The sequence below is a fragment of the Corvus moneduloides genome, chromosome 2, assembly GCF_009650955.1.
Source record: "Corvus moneduloides isolate bCorMon1 chromosome 2, bCorMon1.pri, whole genome shotgun sequence".
In the NCBI taxonomy this organism is placed as follows: Eukaryota; Metazoa; Chordata; class Aves; order Passeriformes; family Corvidae; genus Corvus; species Corvus moneduloides.
The window spans coordinates 10,415,845-10,435,258 of NC_045477.1; the positions used below are offsets into that span (position 1 = coordinate 10,415,845).

General features: G+C 38.3%; 1 protein-coding gene across 10 annotated transcripts in view; it reads right to left on the reverse strand.

Annotated features, from left to right (window-relative positions):
* ROBO2 (roundabout guidance receptor 2) overlaps positions 1 to 19,414 on the reverse strand; it is a 1,045,807-nt gene that overhangs the window by 383,674 nt on the left and 642,719 nt on the right. For all 10 annotated transcript variants that reach the window (XM_032097063.1, XM_032097109.1, XM_032097086.1 and 7 more), the window contains one exon: positions 15,704 to 16,030. In XM_032097063.1, the coding sequence (XP_031952954.1) occupies positions 15,704 to 16,030 (327 nt within the window). The remainder of the gene's footprint in view (positions 1 to 15,703; positions 16,031 to 19,414) is intronic.

The following is a 19,414-nucleotide window of genomic DNA, read 5'->3' on the forward strand; positions in this document are numbered from 1 at the left end:
TACAAAGAGCATGTTCAGTTTTAAAAAAAATCAGACAAAACTTACGTACCTGATTTCCTTCCTGTTTAAATTCCCTTTTTATTTAAAACTAGAAGTTATCAGTTATGACTGTATGTTTTAAAAAGCTTATTTTTAACTCAAGACCATACTGCTGTAAAAGCAAGAAGTATTTAGTGTACCTAAAACCTCATTAGATTGATCTGTATTATCCTTAACCACTGAAATGGAAAGCTAAGAATATTAATATGGCAGCTTTGACATCACAACAATTGATGCAAATTCTAGGGTCTAACTTGATAATTCCTGGATGCTTCCCCCGGTGAAAGAGCAGAACTATTGTCACATTCTGAGCATATGTGTAGTTTTACCTTACTTCGTTCTTGTAATAGGGAATTGTGACAAAGAACTGGAATTCATTTTCTACAATAACACATCTTCTGTGTCAATAAAAAGAAACAAGAGAAGTCACAAGAATTAATGAAGTTGATTATAAGTCAGAAATCTCAAAAGGATATTATCAACTCTAAAGCAAGTCAAATGTCAAACGTGGGTTAAGTCATTTCAAGTACTGCATATATTCTTCCACACTTTGGGATAATCCCCTCTAGATTATTATCTTCTTATCATTTTTTGCCTCTCAATTTATGCAAAATACTTATCAAAAGAAAAAAATCAAGTAGGCAATAAAAGCCAAGGTACTTTTGCAGTAAGAAAATAAGCAGCCATAGCACGTGAAGTCTCTCAGGGCTAAAAGAACAACTTGTGTATAAAGCTGTGCCTGTGGATAAACAGTGATCAGTTCCAGTGGGCAAACACAGCTCTTGTATCAACAGGAGCACAGTGTCCCACAGGTACCTACTGTACGAGCATTATTGGGGCATTTCACACCAGCAGCACACCGAGCTCTTCTGGGATAAAGAGATATTGCCCAACAGTTGGTGAAATAAGGGTGGTAACACCTAAAATCTGTAGCAGAGGGAAGAACTGAAACCACAGCACTTTCTTTTCCATTCTAATCAAAACCTGGAAGGAATATTAGCTAAAAGGAGAAAATAAAAATATGTACTAGTCAATACTTCATACAATGTACATTGCAGATTGAATAAAATGAAAAAAAAAGTTTCTACAGTTTGTTTATACACAGTTTTAACTCAGATTTATTTTCATTATGACAACATTTTTAAACCCATGAAAAAAAAGTTAGATCTTGAAACAAGATCCATCCATTGGTTAACTGATACAAGCACTGAATGTAAGGTTTGGATCTGACTTTTATTTCAGTACTAGTAATAAAACTGTAGTTTAATCCTCTGGGGGAAAAAAAAAAAATCAATCAATTTACCTCCTCTCAAACATCTTTTCCCCTTGGCTGAACATGACATTAAAGGTTTCAAATGTCATACTTGTAGACTATTTGGAACTAAAAGATGTCTCTATGGAACTGCTATATTAAATGGATCCTAAAGTTGTTTATGATTCAAAAGAATGATAGGAATGAGGCACTTGAAAAACCTAAAAAGTAAAAAAGGGAAAGAAACAGGCTCTTAAGCTTTCCAGAAATAAAACTCACTAGACTAAGTACTTTAAGAATTAAGGATTACGACTCCCTGAACCTTAAACATTAAGCCCGCTACAGAAGCAAAACATTAACAATTTACTTCCATCAAGACATTTGTTACGAGCTGGTATAATGCCAACATGGAAGCTTTACTGGACTTTAATTGATGAAAGCAACACTTCCCTCAAAGCTCTCTCATCACACTTCATGATGTCCAATAGGTTATAGATTAAAAGTCATATTTGCTCAAATCTGCACACAGTGAGCCCCCATTCTTGTTTTAGACTTCAAAAATCATTGCATATTTTCCATCCTATAAGTGTCCTGTAGCACTAAAGCAAAAGCTGCTTTCCTTCTGAAAAGCACTTTTATTTCTTGAAATGCTCCACGAGAAGACAAGTATCAGTGCATTACAGCTTTGGACTTACTAAGCTTGCCACTGGCACTAGAACACTCTTCAGTAGTTTTTTTAATAAGTGTGTTTATCACCAAAAGAGATGATGCCCTTCTAATTCCTGTGACATCTGTCCTATCAATCCTGAGCACAACACTGCCAGTACCTAGGCCCATGATCACACAGGTAGCCGAGCATGTTACTGCTCAGGCAAATGTGTTATGAATTCTCAGATGATGAACTATGGCAAGGCTGGATGTCAGAGGTGATGAAACTGATAATCCATCAGTAATTTTCTAACCACCCCAACATCTCTGACCCATTGAACTAAATAAATGTATTTAATCACTGACTAGTCAACTGATCAGAAGGTGCCACAGGGTGAAATGAGTGTCTTGACAAAGAGAAGACAGGCACTACCTAAACCACTGTCACAACAAGCGTATCTTATCTCAGCCACTTACCCACAGACACAGATTCAACCTCAAACCATACTATAGAATAAAATTTTTGTTTACAATGAAATACAAAATTGATCTCACAAGATTATTCTTAAGGAATTAATTCTGTAAACATGTTCCAGACACTTTTCTTGTAAACAGATTAGATTAAAACCACAAAAAAAAAACCCAACACTCCAGCCAGTTCTCATGAATCATAGCCCAAATAACACAATGTAAGCAAAGCAAAGGATGCAGCTTCCATAGAAGGTTTTTCAGCACCTTTTTGGATAATGTTGATGCTTTATCCTGGTCTTAAATACTAAGAGCCAGACACAGGTAAGGGAAAAAAGGGTTTTTACCTCGGTATTTAATAAGGATCCTCATGGTGTACCACTCCGCCAAGGTGGAATGCGCCGAAATGCACACACACGATAGATCACGTATACAATTTATAGAACTTGCAAATTAGCACATCTATCAAAGACTCCCCAATGAGAGGCTTGAATGATTAGTGTGATATCCCACCACCTGAGGAATTCCCCCCTGGATGGGCCTATCTTAGTTTCCAGGATGTGTTCTAGAAAGGACCTTGGTTTCTCAGGATAGCATAGGGCTTTCTGGCCTCCAACTGCAAGGCCTCCAGGATGTTTGATCTCCTGGCTTAGCAGAATAAGAGGGCTATGCTAAGTTATCGGACTTCAGGAATTACAAGTATGCATGCCAAAAACACTGAGAATACATAAAAGAATAAGGTATATAAAGTATATAAAAGAAAAGGCAAAAAATCATCATGGCATCAATGTATTTTACCTCTGGTCTGACTGCCAGCTTTGTGACTAAGAAGAATGGCAGGACAAATCTCACACCCTTCACAAAAGTCTTAAGCAAACTTTTCTTGGCATGCAAAAACCTGATTGCATAGGAAGCGGTACTTTCCCCAGGTGTTCCTGTGGCAAAACAACATGCCTGCCCAGTACTGGGTTATTAATGTCTCATTCTCCTGATGTTCCGTGTTGGCAGCCATGACAGAAAGCTCTGAACTTGTTTATTCACACTTGTTTAATCCTGTCTCCACACAGCACATCACAGCCTGTGGGGCTTGGAAGATGGATGAGTGAAACCAAGGCCATGAGGGGGTCAGGGTCAGGGTTGTCGCTGAATCTCAATAACTTCATCACTCACTGTAGCCGGCACTGCAGAGGTCACCTCAACCGAGGAGTTTGGGAAAGATGTGGAAAAACAGCTGGCACAAGGGTACATATATTCCCTGCAGTTGATGCTACACATGGAAACAAGTATAAATTGTTACTTTCACTGTGCCTTGAGCTGGTTTTAGTCTGCTTGGTAGTAAAAAGAAAAAAGAAAAAAAAGTTTCTTTAAAAATAGCTGATATGTATCAAGCAGCAGCAGGAAGGCAAAAGAGAAAAACACTAAAAATCAGAACAAATATGCCAATTTAATATTTTTCCTGTAACTAAGGGAAAGGAGCAAAAAGAGCACGATGTTGCAGATTGGCTCTAGTACACAGTGACAGTGGAGGGCAATACATTTCATCCCACTTGTATTGTGCACACTGCGTGCCTGACAAAGAAGCTTCTTTGAAGCACAGACAGATGACACCAACTCCTTCTCTGTCCATTACGTAGGAATTTTAATGTGCATCCATGAAAAATCCTAATTTTTAAAAGCTTTATGTTTAGAATATGTATTTTTCATATACATACATATTTCATGCATATATATACACACATATATATATATAAAATTATATATCTAAAACATGTAATAGTTAAATAGCCGTATACTGCTCAGGTCCTAAACAATACTGACAATATTCAGTATAATTTAAGAGCTTTTATTCCCATAACTTTAGCAAATAATTATGTTTTTAATAACTATATTGCACATTGTATCCTGATTGTTCACCTGTTCTGTATGACACTGGCAGAAACTTGATCACATGCTGATACAAAACTGTTCCTTTTCTATAGCTCTTAACTTGTGCTTTCTACATCCACCTCATAATAAACTACTCTGCAAAAATGAAGTTATTTCCAAGAGATGGAAATTAGTATTATTAGCTATCTTTAAGCACATGTGCAGCGCTGGAATTAAAAGCATAAATCTGATCCCACCAAGTTCTCATTTGTTCAGAATGCAGATGCATAATGAGAAAAGTGACATATAAACTTAGATCTGCACATATGCACAGTGTATTTATGATACACAGTCAAAATATTTTGATGAACAGGAAAATTAGCAGGTGAATTATATAAAGAATAGTCAAAGACAAGCTTTTATTCCAGCAAGAAAAAAGAAGTCCTTAAAAATCTGACCAAGCAATTTGAGAATAAAATCCAAATAAAATGAAAGACAAAAACAGGGGTCTGTCCCAATCTCCCCAATAAACATAAAAGCATAGGCTTCAGTGTAGACTTCATTTAGACTAATGACACTGGCAGGGAAAGAAGTTATTCTACAACAATTTGCATATCCAATTTTTATAACATCCTTTTTTTCCCCTTGGAGGGAGGGCAGTGCAGGGGTAGTGATTGGAGGTTTGATATTATTTTCAGATGGTTAGTTTGCTTTTTGAAATATTTTTGTAAGGTATCAATTTCCTAAAGAGAAAGGAAAATTTTTTGTTTGGATTGCCGCAACTTCTTTCCCTATGGCCCATTTTCTGAAAAGTTTATTTATATTAAGTGCTCCCAAGGGGGGGGGGGGGGGGAGGGGATTGTATTTCCACAATTTTCAATAAGACTGATACAATCAGTTTATACAACACATATAAAAATCCATTAAGAAGTCTGAAACTTGCAGTAACTAAGACATTCAGAATCAGATGCTGCTCAAATGGGGACACAATAAAAGCATGAAGAAAGTCACCTGTCTTTTTATAGTAGGCAGAGGAGGAAGGCAAATAAAATGAAGAATATCCTTCATATTTTTAAGGTATCATACTACCAATCAAACTATTTGGCTTCTGCCTGTGGTTCTGCAATCAACATGATACATGGCTTTGAACAGATGGCTCTGTATCTCAAAGAAAATATGACTGATGTTCACCACTGACTTTCAGACATGCATCTGTAGGAGAGGAATTTCCAGGTCTCAAGCAGGTAATTAAGTTGCTTCTATAGTACAAGAAGAATTGTATATATGCTAAGGGAGGGACTAGGGGCTCTAAGGTACAGATCTTTAGCATCCGGAGTGGCTTCAATTACTTTGCCCAGCTGAGTGTCCAGACTGCAGGCTACTTAACTCCTCTTCCAACAGTCTGAACAAACAACATTTAATCAACCCAAGAATTAGACTACTCGAGGAAAATGTGACTTCTAGTTGCTAATTCTAAGTTTGAAACATAAAAGAACTACATGAAAATGAGAAGACAGAATTAGAAACAATGTAGGTGGAACACAAAAGCAAATACTTTCCAAAAATTATTCCACATTAATTTTTTTGCCATTTACTCTTTAGTAACCAAGATGCTTTGCTAAATGAAAAAGCCATCCTGACAAACCTTGAAAAGTTTTAATGTTCCAGTTTGAGTCAATAACCCCAAGTTTACACCCAGACCATGCTTTCCTATGGACTTTGTTATCAGTTTTAAAGCATTCTAAATATTAGATACTTCAAGAAAAAAGCAAGGCACACAAAACCAAAGGAAACTTGACTCTATGCAAGCATCTTTTTCATAAAGACAATCTTTCAGTAAAGATAACAAACATCTCAGTGGTTAAGGTGACAGTGTTTCACCCAGATGCTTTCAGCTACTGCAGGTTTTCCACTACTTGTGCCTTTTTTGAATTCTAACCAAGAAAAACAATTGTACTTGTCCAGAATCCATGAGGAGAATGAGCCACTTGAAGTGTTTAAACTTCTAACACACAAGCTCTAACACCTCATATGTTCTCTAAATCAGTGGTTTTTACTATCAACGACAGACCATTTCACTAGATGGACCAACTGGTGAGACCCAGAGGGTCATTATGCCACTGCTTCCCATGTGAAATAAAAGTCATGATATATCAATTACCTCAATAGTGCTGCTCTGGAGAAAACACGGAAATTCTTACATGCTAAACACACCCAACGTTCCATTTGGCATTCATCATTGCTAAAATACAAAATGATCGTCCTATTATCTGGCAGCTTTATGGGATTGTAACAGTCAGCACATAGGGAATTTTTGTATACATTATGACCTGAAATACATTTCCAAGGCTAGCCAGTGTAATTTCTTTTGCAATATTGTTGCTCAGTTTATCCCTTTAAACTGGAGATATTTTTCCTCAGGTTCTTATGTATGGTTTGTTTTGAGATTATAACAGAAAGAAACTACTTCCTTCCCACAAGCAATGTTTATATGGCTCAGCCTTGCTGGGTTGGTAATCTCTTCATAGGCTGACAGAAACTTGTTTCTTTCTCATTTATTTCATCAAACGATTTTGCATACTAAGCGAGCAACAGGCAGATTTGAGTCCAATTAGTAGAAGAAACGTCCTCCAGCAAGATGCAGGTGGTTTAAGAAACTGCCAATTTTGAACACCAAAGCCAACATCTACTTTGGCATACAAGATTAAGCAATGAACCCAGCAGGACCCAACAGGAGGATCATTAGATGAGAAGAATGGGATGATGCTGAAAATTAGTATAGGAGACACTAACTGAAGTGGAATAATAGGAGGTGCAAGGCCATATTCTTTCAAACCCCATCACAGGGAAATTCATGGCGAAGTAGCATCCATATGTTACAAATTACAGAGGAAGAGAAAGATCTGTGTCTGATTAGTATAGAATGACTATGAGTTACCAAATGCTTATAAAAAGTTAAACATGATCACAGGACTGATAGATCAGGGGACAGTGAAAATAGTTATTAACATTAGTTCATCATGCACAGCATGCAAGTCTTGAAATATTACATGCGATCTACCCACTCATGTCTCAGAAAACATATGCAGGCTACAACAGGTGATGAATGACTACTAGGATCAAGCAAGTATTTTCCAAGGGAGCACAGGAGTTTTTCTTGTTTAACTTAGCAATAGTGGAAATGAGAAATGGTCTGTAAATACAACGGAGAGAAAACAACTACAGAAAAACCAGATCATAGAACCATAGAATAGTTTGAGTATAAATGAACCTTTTAAATGTCATTTAGTCCAACCACCCTGCAATGAGCAGGGATTTCTCCAACTAGACCAGGTTGCTCAGAGCTCCATCCAACCTGACCTTGAATGTTTCTGGGGATGGGGCAGCCATCACCTCTCTGAGCAGCCTGTTCCAGTGTTTTACCACCTCCACAGTAAAAAACGTCTTCCTTAGATATACTCTTGATCAACCCTCCTGCAGTTTAAAACCATTACCCTTTGTCCTAATGGAACAGGTCCTGCTAAAGTCGTTCCCCCTCTTGCTTATAAGTCCCTTTCAAGCACTGAAAGGCCACTATAAGATCTTCCCAGAGCTTTCTCTTCCCCAGGCTGAACAATCCTTATTTTCTCAACCTTTCCTCATACAAGAGATGCTCCAAAATCACAAGAACTAGCATAAATCAAACATGCTTATGTTTACACTGGAAGCATGAAAAATATTTTTCCCACCATTAGAATACGTAAGTTCCAAGACAGGCTTTCAACAGAAAGGGAAAGGAGCGAGCTTGAGGATGAAGGGAAGGCAATCAAACTGCTTTTCAGAGTGCAGCTTGAAATGTTTCTGAATGGAATTACAAAGTACAGCTGTGTAGAATACAGAAACTCAGCGATCCAGGACTCCCAGTTCTTTACAACTCTGCATCCCTTTGTACAGTGGCAAACAGATCTATGAGACAGCAGAAAGTGACTGTGTACGCCTCCCTTCTCTACCACAATGAAGCCATTTCCCAAGTATCAGTACACATTCGCATCACTGCCACTTGAAAAATTCAAGCAAGAGGAGTGGAACAAAACCACGACTTCATTTCCCACATAAATTCCACATATTAGAAACTTACATGAAGTATAAAATCTGTGGGAACATTTGAAGTATCACCAAAGCCGTGATTAAATTTTAGTCCTCTAAGAGCAGGAGCAAGGGAGGTATATGTCTGAACAAAGACAGGAAAAAGAAAAAAGTAAGAAGGGTTTGGAGTCCTCAAACAGAGTGATTATCAAAATAAAAATCTGTATCTATATATATATAGAGAGAGAGAGTGTATATGTAAAAATCCACCAATCTCATCCTAATAAGTATTGTTAATTACCATAGTAATGAACCTTGTTAGAATTGAGATCATGAAAAATTTGCAAAGGCATCGTCTGAACATTGCTTAAAATGTTTTTTAAGCCTGATACTGCAGAATAATACATGAATGAAGCATATGCCAATAGCTAACATTTCAATTAACATTCAAATAGTGCTTACTGGCTCCTGACCAAAGAGAACAGAGTTGTAAAAACGCAATGTTATCTTGTTCTCCTTCATTTCCCATATGAACTAAAAATCACAGAAATGTCAACCAAAAAAAAACCAAAAAAAAAAAAAAAAAAAAAAAAAAAAAATCAGTACATGATGATGCACCCACTAACAGATCAATCAGGAGCTGATTTCTTTCAAGGTTTCTGTGAAGTCATCAGTTGTCCCTCAGCTGTCAACATTTTTTCAGGCAGAGCATTCAGAGCGATGTAAACAGCACATTTGGTTTTAAAAAATCAAATCAAATCAAAGGCAAGCGCAAGAAAGAAGATGATAAAAATCGAGTGAGGAATATGCAAGAAATTATTAGAAGCAAAACCAGATCGGCTGCAAATACCTCCTAAAAATGTAACACAAAGTTCTCTTTTAGGTGGGGAAAAAGGGTAGATCCTGGGCAGAAGAATTCAATGGATAAATAAGATATCCTACGAAAAGCTTCTCTAATCATTTCTGGCTGTCAGAACTATTTCTACTGCAGGGATGCCAGGAATGATACTGGACTGTGTGAACACAGAGTGCATGAGAGCACATTGCAGAGACTTATTAACCTGTTCTCAAGTATTAATTCACATAGTGGAAACACCTTCCAGCTGTCAAGGAAATTTTTCACTGGGCACACAAAACCAACTGAATTTAAGCACTCACAACAAACACTCTTCTGGCACCTGAGCCTGCTTGTTTTGTGTGAACACATATATCTATCTTTCTTTAGTGTTCACTGTGAATGTCTACCAAAAAAAAAAAAAAAAAATTGATTGTAAGAAGATCACAGTATGAAAAGGAGAAGAAAAAGGAGAACAAAAACAAGGCCTGGAGAAACCTACAGGCATTGTATAGCTTGATAGTATGAGTAATAGAATTTTAAGTATCTTTGGATTTACTTAAAATGTAAGGAGTCCTTAGCTCTTTTAACCTTGGAAACATTTAAATCTGCATGTCCAGGTGGAGTTCAAAGGCTAAAAAATGAAGATAGACAATGTGATACTTGTCTAAATCCTAGTGGATGAGATGGTGGGAAGTACGGCTTCTGCCCACATGGAAGGCATCAACGCTGAAGCACAAACAACAGAAGCAACAGAAGATACAATTGATGGTTATCCTGATTAAGAGCACCTCTCTCATAAAAATTCTAATTCATTCTGGCTATTGGTACAAAAATCACACTCTCTCAAATATGTATGTTTCTTGTCTCAGGTGAATTCAGAAGAAATAAAAACACTCAACTAAAAGCTAGATTAATAAAGTATATAATCAGAACTATGTTTTTGGCTCAAAAGGAAACTTTGCAGTGAGATATCAAGTCAGGTTTTGGTTTATGTGATGTGTCTTCACTCATTTATATTCAGTAACCTCTTTAATTTCTAATAGTGACTGAGAATTACTGACCTATAAAGAAATGCCGTTTCATGTAATGTTTTCAAACAATGGTGTTCCCACTGGCTTCATCCTAATCCACAGAAAAGTCCAAGGAAATTGCTCATTGCAAGCTTCAAGAGTACAGAGGAGGTTTAAGGTATTTACACCATCTTATGAAACCTGCCTTTTCCCAGATTATCTAAATCAGATACAATTTTATTTGTTCTCTTCTACAAGGGGAATTTAATTTTCATTAAGCATGCTGTGATAACAGCCATGATTTGTTAAATTCCTTCTTAGAGAAAAAGCATGATGAGGAAAAGCATTATGCTTTTCAGTGTCCTGATATTGCTCAAAGACCAGATCACCATCCCCAGCATTCCAATTTCTACAATAATTATTCTATATTGAAGAGAGCAGAAGAGTGCCAACTCAGACAGAAAGCCTTTCACACTCTCTTTAGAAGGATGAGGGTTAGAGAGAGGTAAGTAACAGGACATGCTCTCCACACGTGAAAGTAACCTCAAAGCAAATCACACTTTGAAATTACCAGTAACAAAATTAATAATGATGTTACTATCATACATTAAACAGAAACTAGATGGAAAAATCATCCACCCATTTTACAGTCACATACATTGTGCTCTTCTTTCACTCTGAATATCTCAAATGAAATTATTAACTCCATTATTATAAACATACTGCAGCCTTTTGCACATGCTCCAGCAAATAGCCATTAGCATTATGATGCAGAGGTGATTGCATAGCATATATTTTATATCTCTCAGCCTTTATTCACTGAACATTTCAATATATCTGGTTTATTTGTAAAATTACTGTCTACCGTGTTTAAGATCTGGCTTAGGCTTGCTTTGCAGAACACCTATGACTTCACACTAAACTCAGTGTAGTACTATAACCTCTTGTTACAGATAAAAACATAATTCAGCTTTGAATCTAACACAAACAGGATCATTATGTTTAGAGAGTGTTCCAAAGCCTGCTATCCAAGCAATCTGTGGCATATAAATAATGCAAGACCGCTTCTTTCTCCAAATGACTTCAGTTCAAGCAGACTCAGAAAGATGGAAGCCCAAATTTATACTGCCATTACAAAATTCAATCTATTTCTGGTTCTCCAATTGAATTATGACTCAGAGGCTTCCACTGTTTTCTGCACCAACCCACATGCTCCCAGTCTTTGCCAACCCATGGAGAAAAGAATCCTATTTGTGAATATTCCTGAGCTTTATTATTATTGTATCAAAATAGCAGCAAATCCCAACTAATCGGAAAAGATTCACGTTTGTTTTTAAAGGAAAGTAAGGTAGAAAATGGGTCTTATTTCCCCTCCCCCCCTGACCTCTGAACCACAACCTCCTTGCCACTAAAGCGTTCAACACCTCATTTAATCTCTCCTCGCTGCATTGGCACAGCACTGCAAAAGGAAAAGGGAAAAAAATAATCTGGGGACTTCATCAATTTTTCATGAATTTTCATTTAGGCCAAAGCCCCCTGTAACAGTGGTCGATAGATCAAGCTGCTGTCACATATTTAACACCTGGGGCTACAGCTGCTCTCCCTGGGGGCTGCCGCTGACTCCGGCTGGATCAGAGGCAGCCCCAGCCAGCGCGGGGACCCTGCCGCTCCTTCCCTTGCTCACATGTGGCGCCCCGGTGCTCCCAGCTGAAATCCTAGCTACAGTCACTTCTGCAAGTGTGTTTCCTGATATTCCCACTGGAAAACTCCACCACGTAGCTTCGATTGCTTCAACTGGTGCATTGTGAAAAAAATGTGCTTTTATTTTAAGACTTCTGGCATTTGAAAGCAGTTTGGTGAAAGATCAAACTACTGCAAGTCTACTTCCCTTTCTAAATTCTCCCAAGAAAATCTGAGCATCAACATATATATCATAATGCCAACCCTTGTTCAATTTCCATTAAAAAATTCTAATGGACAAAATCAAAAGAAAAATGTTTTACTCTTTTGAATACAATTTTTTGTAGAGGTTTTAAGACTAGAACATCTGGTTTTAATGTTTTAACCATAAAACAAAAATACTACATGAGAATTTGCCATGTAAAATTTGGAATACTGGTTTGGGTGGGAGCATTAGCATTATTTTTTCCTTCTGAGGAAGCTCCTACTGAAAAATCAATCTGCATGAAGCACACCATGAATTAATGTATTAAAATAAATAGAGTAAGTCATATCAATCCTAAACTGTGCTTTCAAGTAACAACTTTTTCTTCTAAATATCAGCTATTTATTCTTAAATGTCTTCTGGAATGAAAATATTCTAAATTAAAGGCAAAAATATTCTAAAAGCATCTTCAGTATATTAATAATATTTTTTTAAGTAACTTTCCACAACTCACAGTTCTTCACAGTTTTACTGGCATGGACAAATTTTTCTGAGGATCTACATCAGCAGAAAAATATCTGCCCTAGACTGTATACATGCGCTCTGAACAGACATGGATTTAAAAGCATACCTTATGCACCTTGGAGGAGCTGGTACCTAAATCATCATGTTTGGGAAAGGTGTAAACTGTTACTCAACCAAAAAGAGCTTAGGGATTTCAGCAACTTGAAAAAGCTCACTCCAAAAAAAGCTAGGGGCAAAATGACTGTGTTAAAGATGGCCCATACCATGGTTAGAACCACTTTCTGTCCCAGCTGAATTTAACTTCTGTCTTTACACATAACTATGGATACATCAGAAGACTTTCAATCCCACTGCTTTTGTGGCAGGTGCCCATGGAAGGGGTAAAAAAAACCCAACAAGGTAATAGAAGAAAATTAATCACAATTAACACTGTTTATCATATTAATACATGAACACATCTAACATATACAAACCCAATAAATATTTCTTCATAAATCATTCAAAAGTTGCAAGAGCACATTATTAGCAACTGCCAATTTAATAAGTAAAACAATTACAGATTCTTACTCTGATACAGCACACTCAAGCATCTTAAACCTGTGAAAACCAGAAGTATTTCTCTAATGGCATGATTTGAGGCCACCTACAGTCAGATAATAATCCAGAACCCTGTTGTCAGCAAAGGACAACCATCCTTTTTTTCTGGTGATGAAAACACTTTGGCTTGGTGTGGAAAGTGGAGTTTTCAACACCATGACAGAGAGCACAAGTCAGACTGGATCACGTGCCCCACGGACAGGGCTGCAGTATCCAGGCAACTCAACAGTTTTCCAGCAGGAGCTGAGGACAGGTGAATGGGGACTCACTGCTGACAACAGCCTGTCACCAGCAACTCATTTCCTGAGCATGCAAACGGGCTGCTACAGACCTGCCCACCCTCTTCAGCCCAGAAAGGCTGACACTAGAAAAACAAGGTTCTAACTGTTCCCTGAAAGTCACCTGAAAACTTGATTTATGACCAAAATTTATCTCAAACCCAAGCAAAAACTGTAGTTTTGCTATCATCTTCCAAAGGATGCCTTTGATACACACCAAGAAGTGCCATGTGCTTTTAAAAATCACAGCAGAACCTCTAAAATTAAGTAAACAAGCAATGGATGTATTTACATTTTTCTTCTTTGATGAAGACCTTTCTGTAATCGCAGCCATGGTACTGCTCAAGGAAAGATAAAGCAGCACTGTTGAAGGGAAATAGGAGACTGCTTTAGACTGCTAAACCCTTTAATTGGGGGATTCAGGCAGTTAAATTTCAAAGTTATGAAAACAGTGGAAGCACAATGTTATCAGCAAAAACTTCGGCCATGGTTTCAGATTCAGTTTCACGTTCATGTTGCTTCTGACCTAAAATACCTGACAAAGGAGCACAACTTTATTATTTTTAAAGTTTTCTACTATCTCCCAAATGATTCATGCCTGACCTGCCAGCAGCTGCAGTGGTTAAACAAACTCCAGAGACTGGAGATGTTATAACAAGAGTCTCGCAGCAGCCACTGAAGTAGGGATCAGTGAAAACTTACAAGATATAGAGCAAATTTAAATTTCCAAATAATCAGTCACTTCAATTTGATGACTCAAGGTACAACTGGAACAATCCTTTGAACTTCAACAAGAGATCCTGAATGTCAACAGGATTACAATGAAGATTTCAAGTGTTTACATCTCTTAGGCCTTCTCAACAGACAGTTAAAACACATGTACAAAGACTCAAGTAATCCAGTAAATTCATCCATTAATACTCATCCAGATTTCAGCCTTCCTTAAACTGGTTTCTCCTCAATTCCCAAGCATCTACCAAAACTGAAAAATTTTCTGTGATGCATTTACTGGCACATTTACTTGTGCTTTGATAGTGTGCCAAAACTGTTTTCATTTTTTGTTTGACACAGTTTTGAATCTAGGTTACAACAGCTGAAATGTAGTGAGCAAGTCTGTTCCACCTGGCTTATTCCACCATTTAAATATTTCAAAAATGGCATTTTCTGCAATTTCTAAGAAAACAGAAACCTCATGATCATGCTGTATTAGCTATGAAAGTCTGAAGACTGCATTTGGAGCAAAGATTTCTCTTCTGTGCTTCCCTCCTTTAAACATATCATCTACTATGGACTTAAATCCATTCTTTATCAACAAAGCAATACAAGTTTGTTCTAAAGCCCTACTTCAAATACATTTTAGTGAAACTACCATCAGATGAAGAGCTGTGGGTGAAAGAATCAAACCCAGCGAGACGAGAGCACTCATAAATCTACTAAAACACAATTCTATGTGAAGCAATTCTATGCACATTCTGAATAAAAAAAGATCAGTGTTGATTCAACCCATGTAACTAGGCAGCAAAAAACCATGTGCAACTGATTATATTTAATGCCTGATGAGCTTGTTTGCTGTGAATATAATGAATATATCTGCTAAGTCTACTGGGAAGCAGATTACTCATGCCAGGTGGGCTAAAAAAGAGCCCTGTTGACTTCTCTGTTACGACAAAGAGAATCGATAAAGACCAAGACTGCTCTGGATGATATGAGAAATGGCCAACAATTTCATTTGCCATTCACATAATGAATGAGGCCTGGGTCAAATTTATGATAGAGGAGCATATATTGAGGTTTCCAGCAGTACAGAACATGAGTCACCAAGATGCTGTCTGCTTCTGTTGAGGTAACAGATGATGAGATAAAGAGAAACAGACAGTGCACCTTAGATTAAATGATAGGTATTTTTCCACATTAGCTCCAGTATAACCAACTCTAGACATAATTTAAAAATTAGATTATTCTTCAGCAGAAGATTCTCCTTTGTCCATGTTTGTGCCAATCATTATTATACTCTGGCTAGAACCTCATTTCAGTATAAATCACCTATTCTGTACGGTCACTGCTACTGAACAAACACATATGAAAATGCCTTGACTAAGAGCAACAGCTAATGACAAAATGCTGTACTTATCCCCATTTGTTATCTCCCAGGATGCTGCTGTGTGCAAATGCTGGGTGACATAAAAGCCACTTTGTAGTTTTACAGAATACTAAACAAATAAAACTACTCACATGCCACTTCCAGAGATGCATTGCGACTCACAGCTTCTCCAAGGTAGTTCCTTGCTACGCAAACGTAGCTTCCCTCGTCGGGTTTACTCCTGCGCCCGTGCACGATGCGTAAGAAAAATAAAGATCCGCTGGGCAGCAGCATCCGGTGGGAGCGCGGATCATCCTTGTCCGTTTCCACCCGCTCACCATCCTTGTACCACTCGATGGTGGGGGTCGGCCTTCCCTCTGCTTTGCAGTTCAGAGTAGTTGGCTCTCCTTTAGACACTATCACATCTGAAGGATGCTCAACAATCCGTGGAGGAAAGTCCTCTTGGCGGAGACGGGATCCTAAAGAAAAGGACAGAGGGAAGAAAGAACAATTTATTTGTGCTTTAGGCCTCACAAAGTGTTCTCACAAGTTATGCTTTTAATGTCACAAAAACTTAAAAACAACCCCAAAAACAAAAAACCTGTACACATATGAAATTTCTTTGTCTGATATCAGAGACTGTATCAGACACTCCCCTACCTAAAGGCCTGAGATGGATGACAGATATAACCCTCTATAGCATCATCAAACCTATACCAGATGCAGACTGCACTTAGAGGAGGATCCCTTACACATACACGCATGACAATCTATTTTTTTTTCTGGTAATCTTATTTACAGTTACTCTAGATCACTATGTGCTTCCAGGTTCCCCTTATAGCTACTTTCTTCTCATCCTTTCATCTGCCAGATTCAGTAGGAGGACATCCCAACCCACTGTATCTTACCCTCCCCATTAGTTAACAGTTCTTTGCAGTTTTATTTGTATGCTTTGTATACCTTTTCCACAAACAGTCCCGCTACAGAAAGAGAAGGAGAAAAAAGAAAGCCAAAAGGGAAATCTCAAATGTCAGTTCACTTTAGAAATTTTCAGTTTCAGGATTGCATGTACGTACACACACACATAAATACAACATAGGTAGACAATCACAGAATGGCCTGGGTTTTAAAGGGACCTTAAAGATCATCTCATTCCAATCCCCTACCGTGGGCAGGGACACCTTCCACTGGACCAGGTTGCTTAGAGTCCCATCCAACCTGGCCCTGAACACTTCCTTCAGTATTAATGGTACAGACACTCTCCACTCCTGCAGAGCTAATTAGACCACATGAGCCTGGCAAAATATTTCTGCAACAGTCACAGCAGTTTGTGCCTCTTCATTGGGTCTCAAGAATAAATTTTTCTAGCATGGATCCTGAAAATCGTTTGAGTGGAGCTGCCATGCTGCTACAATTGATCCACACTTTTAAGATACAAGATAAACCAGCTTCTGCAGGTTATGAAACATTTGTCTCAATTTTCTGATCAGCAGTTTTGCTAAGTCATAGAAAAGCAATTTCACATCAATGTCTTAATTATATTCTAGGCCCTACATACTTTAAAATATTTTCAATGCCTCATTTATTGCAAAAGTTATGAGGAAGGCATAAGGATCCATTCAACAGAGTGAATCCACCTTTGGACTTCTGTTTTACTAACACTCAGGTCATTAAACTAAGGCTTGCCATAGTAGTTAAGTGTTACATTGCTGTTGCACAAATTAGCTCTTTCAGTGGCTTCCAGATTCTATTACCAGAACAGCAAAGAAATGCATAATCTGCAGTGCCTGTACATGAAAAAAGCAATCTATAGCTAAGCACAGATGAACCTATGGCACATTTGGAAGATATATTTTATTCTCCCTTCTATTGAAAAAAAAATATTTAAAAACTAACAGGAGAATCTGCAGTTAAAAAATAACCCTAGTCCACTACCCCATACACAATACTGAAAAATACTGAAATTACCATTAAAGATAAACATCTGACAGTACATGGGACTAAAAAGTCAACTTCATACACTGGTTAGAAACATTTATATTTATAGTACTCCAGACACAATTCTATCAATTTAATTCATGGCTTACTCCCAAAAAACTAACAAAATCCCACTAGTTGTGTTAAGAAATTTCTATTAACAGTATCAGGAAGAAAAGGAAAGCTGAGGTTTTTCTGAGACTTGAGAGGGAGTGAACAGATAACTATTTATCAAAATTCAGTTGTAACACAGGGTAACAAAATTAGTAGCAAGAAATGCAAAATACAAATCCAAAATATTAGTTTTCTTGTACACAAAGGTTTGTTGATAGTGTTCAGAACTCCTAGAAGTATATCCTATACAGACTTACAGGCCATGTTCAAAGCTCTGCAAAAGGCTTTCTCCCATAAAAAGTTCAACCTTGTACTTTATACAACCTAATTAAAAACCCCTCCTCAGGTCACAGTAAGGCTGGTTCTTCCTCTTCAGTACTGATGTTTATCACAAAACTGGTGCTTACTCACTCTATCCTAATTAAACAGTTGTGCACAAGAGAGGGTTGAGATTGGGGCACCAGGGATGATGCCAATGTGCAAGAAGAAAGGCTCAGGAGGTGTTTGAAGGGGGGATCAGACCACACATTCCTGGCTGAGTGTACCTTCAGCTGTTCGAGGCTGCAAGGAATTCCCCTCATCATGCACTTAGAGGAGAGGGGAAGCAAAACACACACAGGATCGATCACAGAGCACGTGAAACTCCCTCCATCCAAAGTGCACTGAGCACCAACAGGTATTCCCAAAGGTTGTGCTGATTTAGAAATAACAAAGGAAGGAAACCAAAAACTTTGACTCCATTGCCTGTCTCTAGACACTGAGTGTCAGAAAGTGACAGATGCAAGTGGTGTTTGATTCTAGTTTTGATTCTTTCACTATGGTCCCCCCTAATACTCTTACGAGTACAACCTCACTTGGAATGAACAGAAATTCTATTAACCCCTTGAGCTGTCTGGGAAGAAGATACTTTTACTGCAGAGCAAGATGCACCCCGACCTTCTTGAGCAGACAGCTGTGGTGTTTCCTGCGGTACCCATACAGCTTCCTTCTCCATTCCTCCCTCCAGGATTCCCATTTTGTGCATGCACAGAGCATGTGAGCCAACCCCTGAATTTAAGAGTCCTTAAGTCTTTACTGTGATAAACTGCAATGACTTCACATGAGCTACTACATGCTGGTGGGCAAAACCAAAATTCCTACAATATTAGAATTGTTGGAGTGAGTCCGGAGGAGGGTTCCAATGCCTCATCATCCTCACAGTCAAGAATTTCTTCCTAATATCTAATCTAAACCTACTCTCAGTTTAAGTCATGCCCCCTTGTCCTGTCACTACAAGCCCTTGTAAAATATTCGTCTCAATCCCTGTAGGCTCCCTTCAGGTACTGAAAGGCCACAGTCAGATCACCCCAAAGCCTTCTCTTTCCCAGGCTGAACAATCCCAATTCTCTCAGCCTTTCCTCATGGCAGAGCTACTCCAGCCCTCTGATCACCTTGGTGCCTCCTCTGGGCTGGCTCCAACAGGTCCCTGTCCTTCCTGTGCTGGGACCCCAGAGCTGGATGCAGCACTGCAGGTGGGGTCTCAGCAGAGCGGGGCAGAGGGGCAGAATCCCCTCCCTGCCCTGCTGCCCACGGGGCTTCGGATGCTGGAAGCACCCCCAGGTCCCTCAGCTGCTCCTCATATGAGTTATTAGTTGTTTCATGCTTCTGGTAGCATTTTGAACACATTCCCTCCAAGAGTTTGCCAACAACACATGTTCTCCCTGATACTGTGCAAAAGGACTATTTATCAAGAAGCAAAACTGTGATAGGAAAAAATAAATCTCCTACAACAG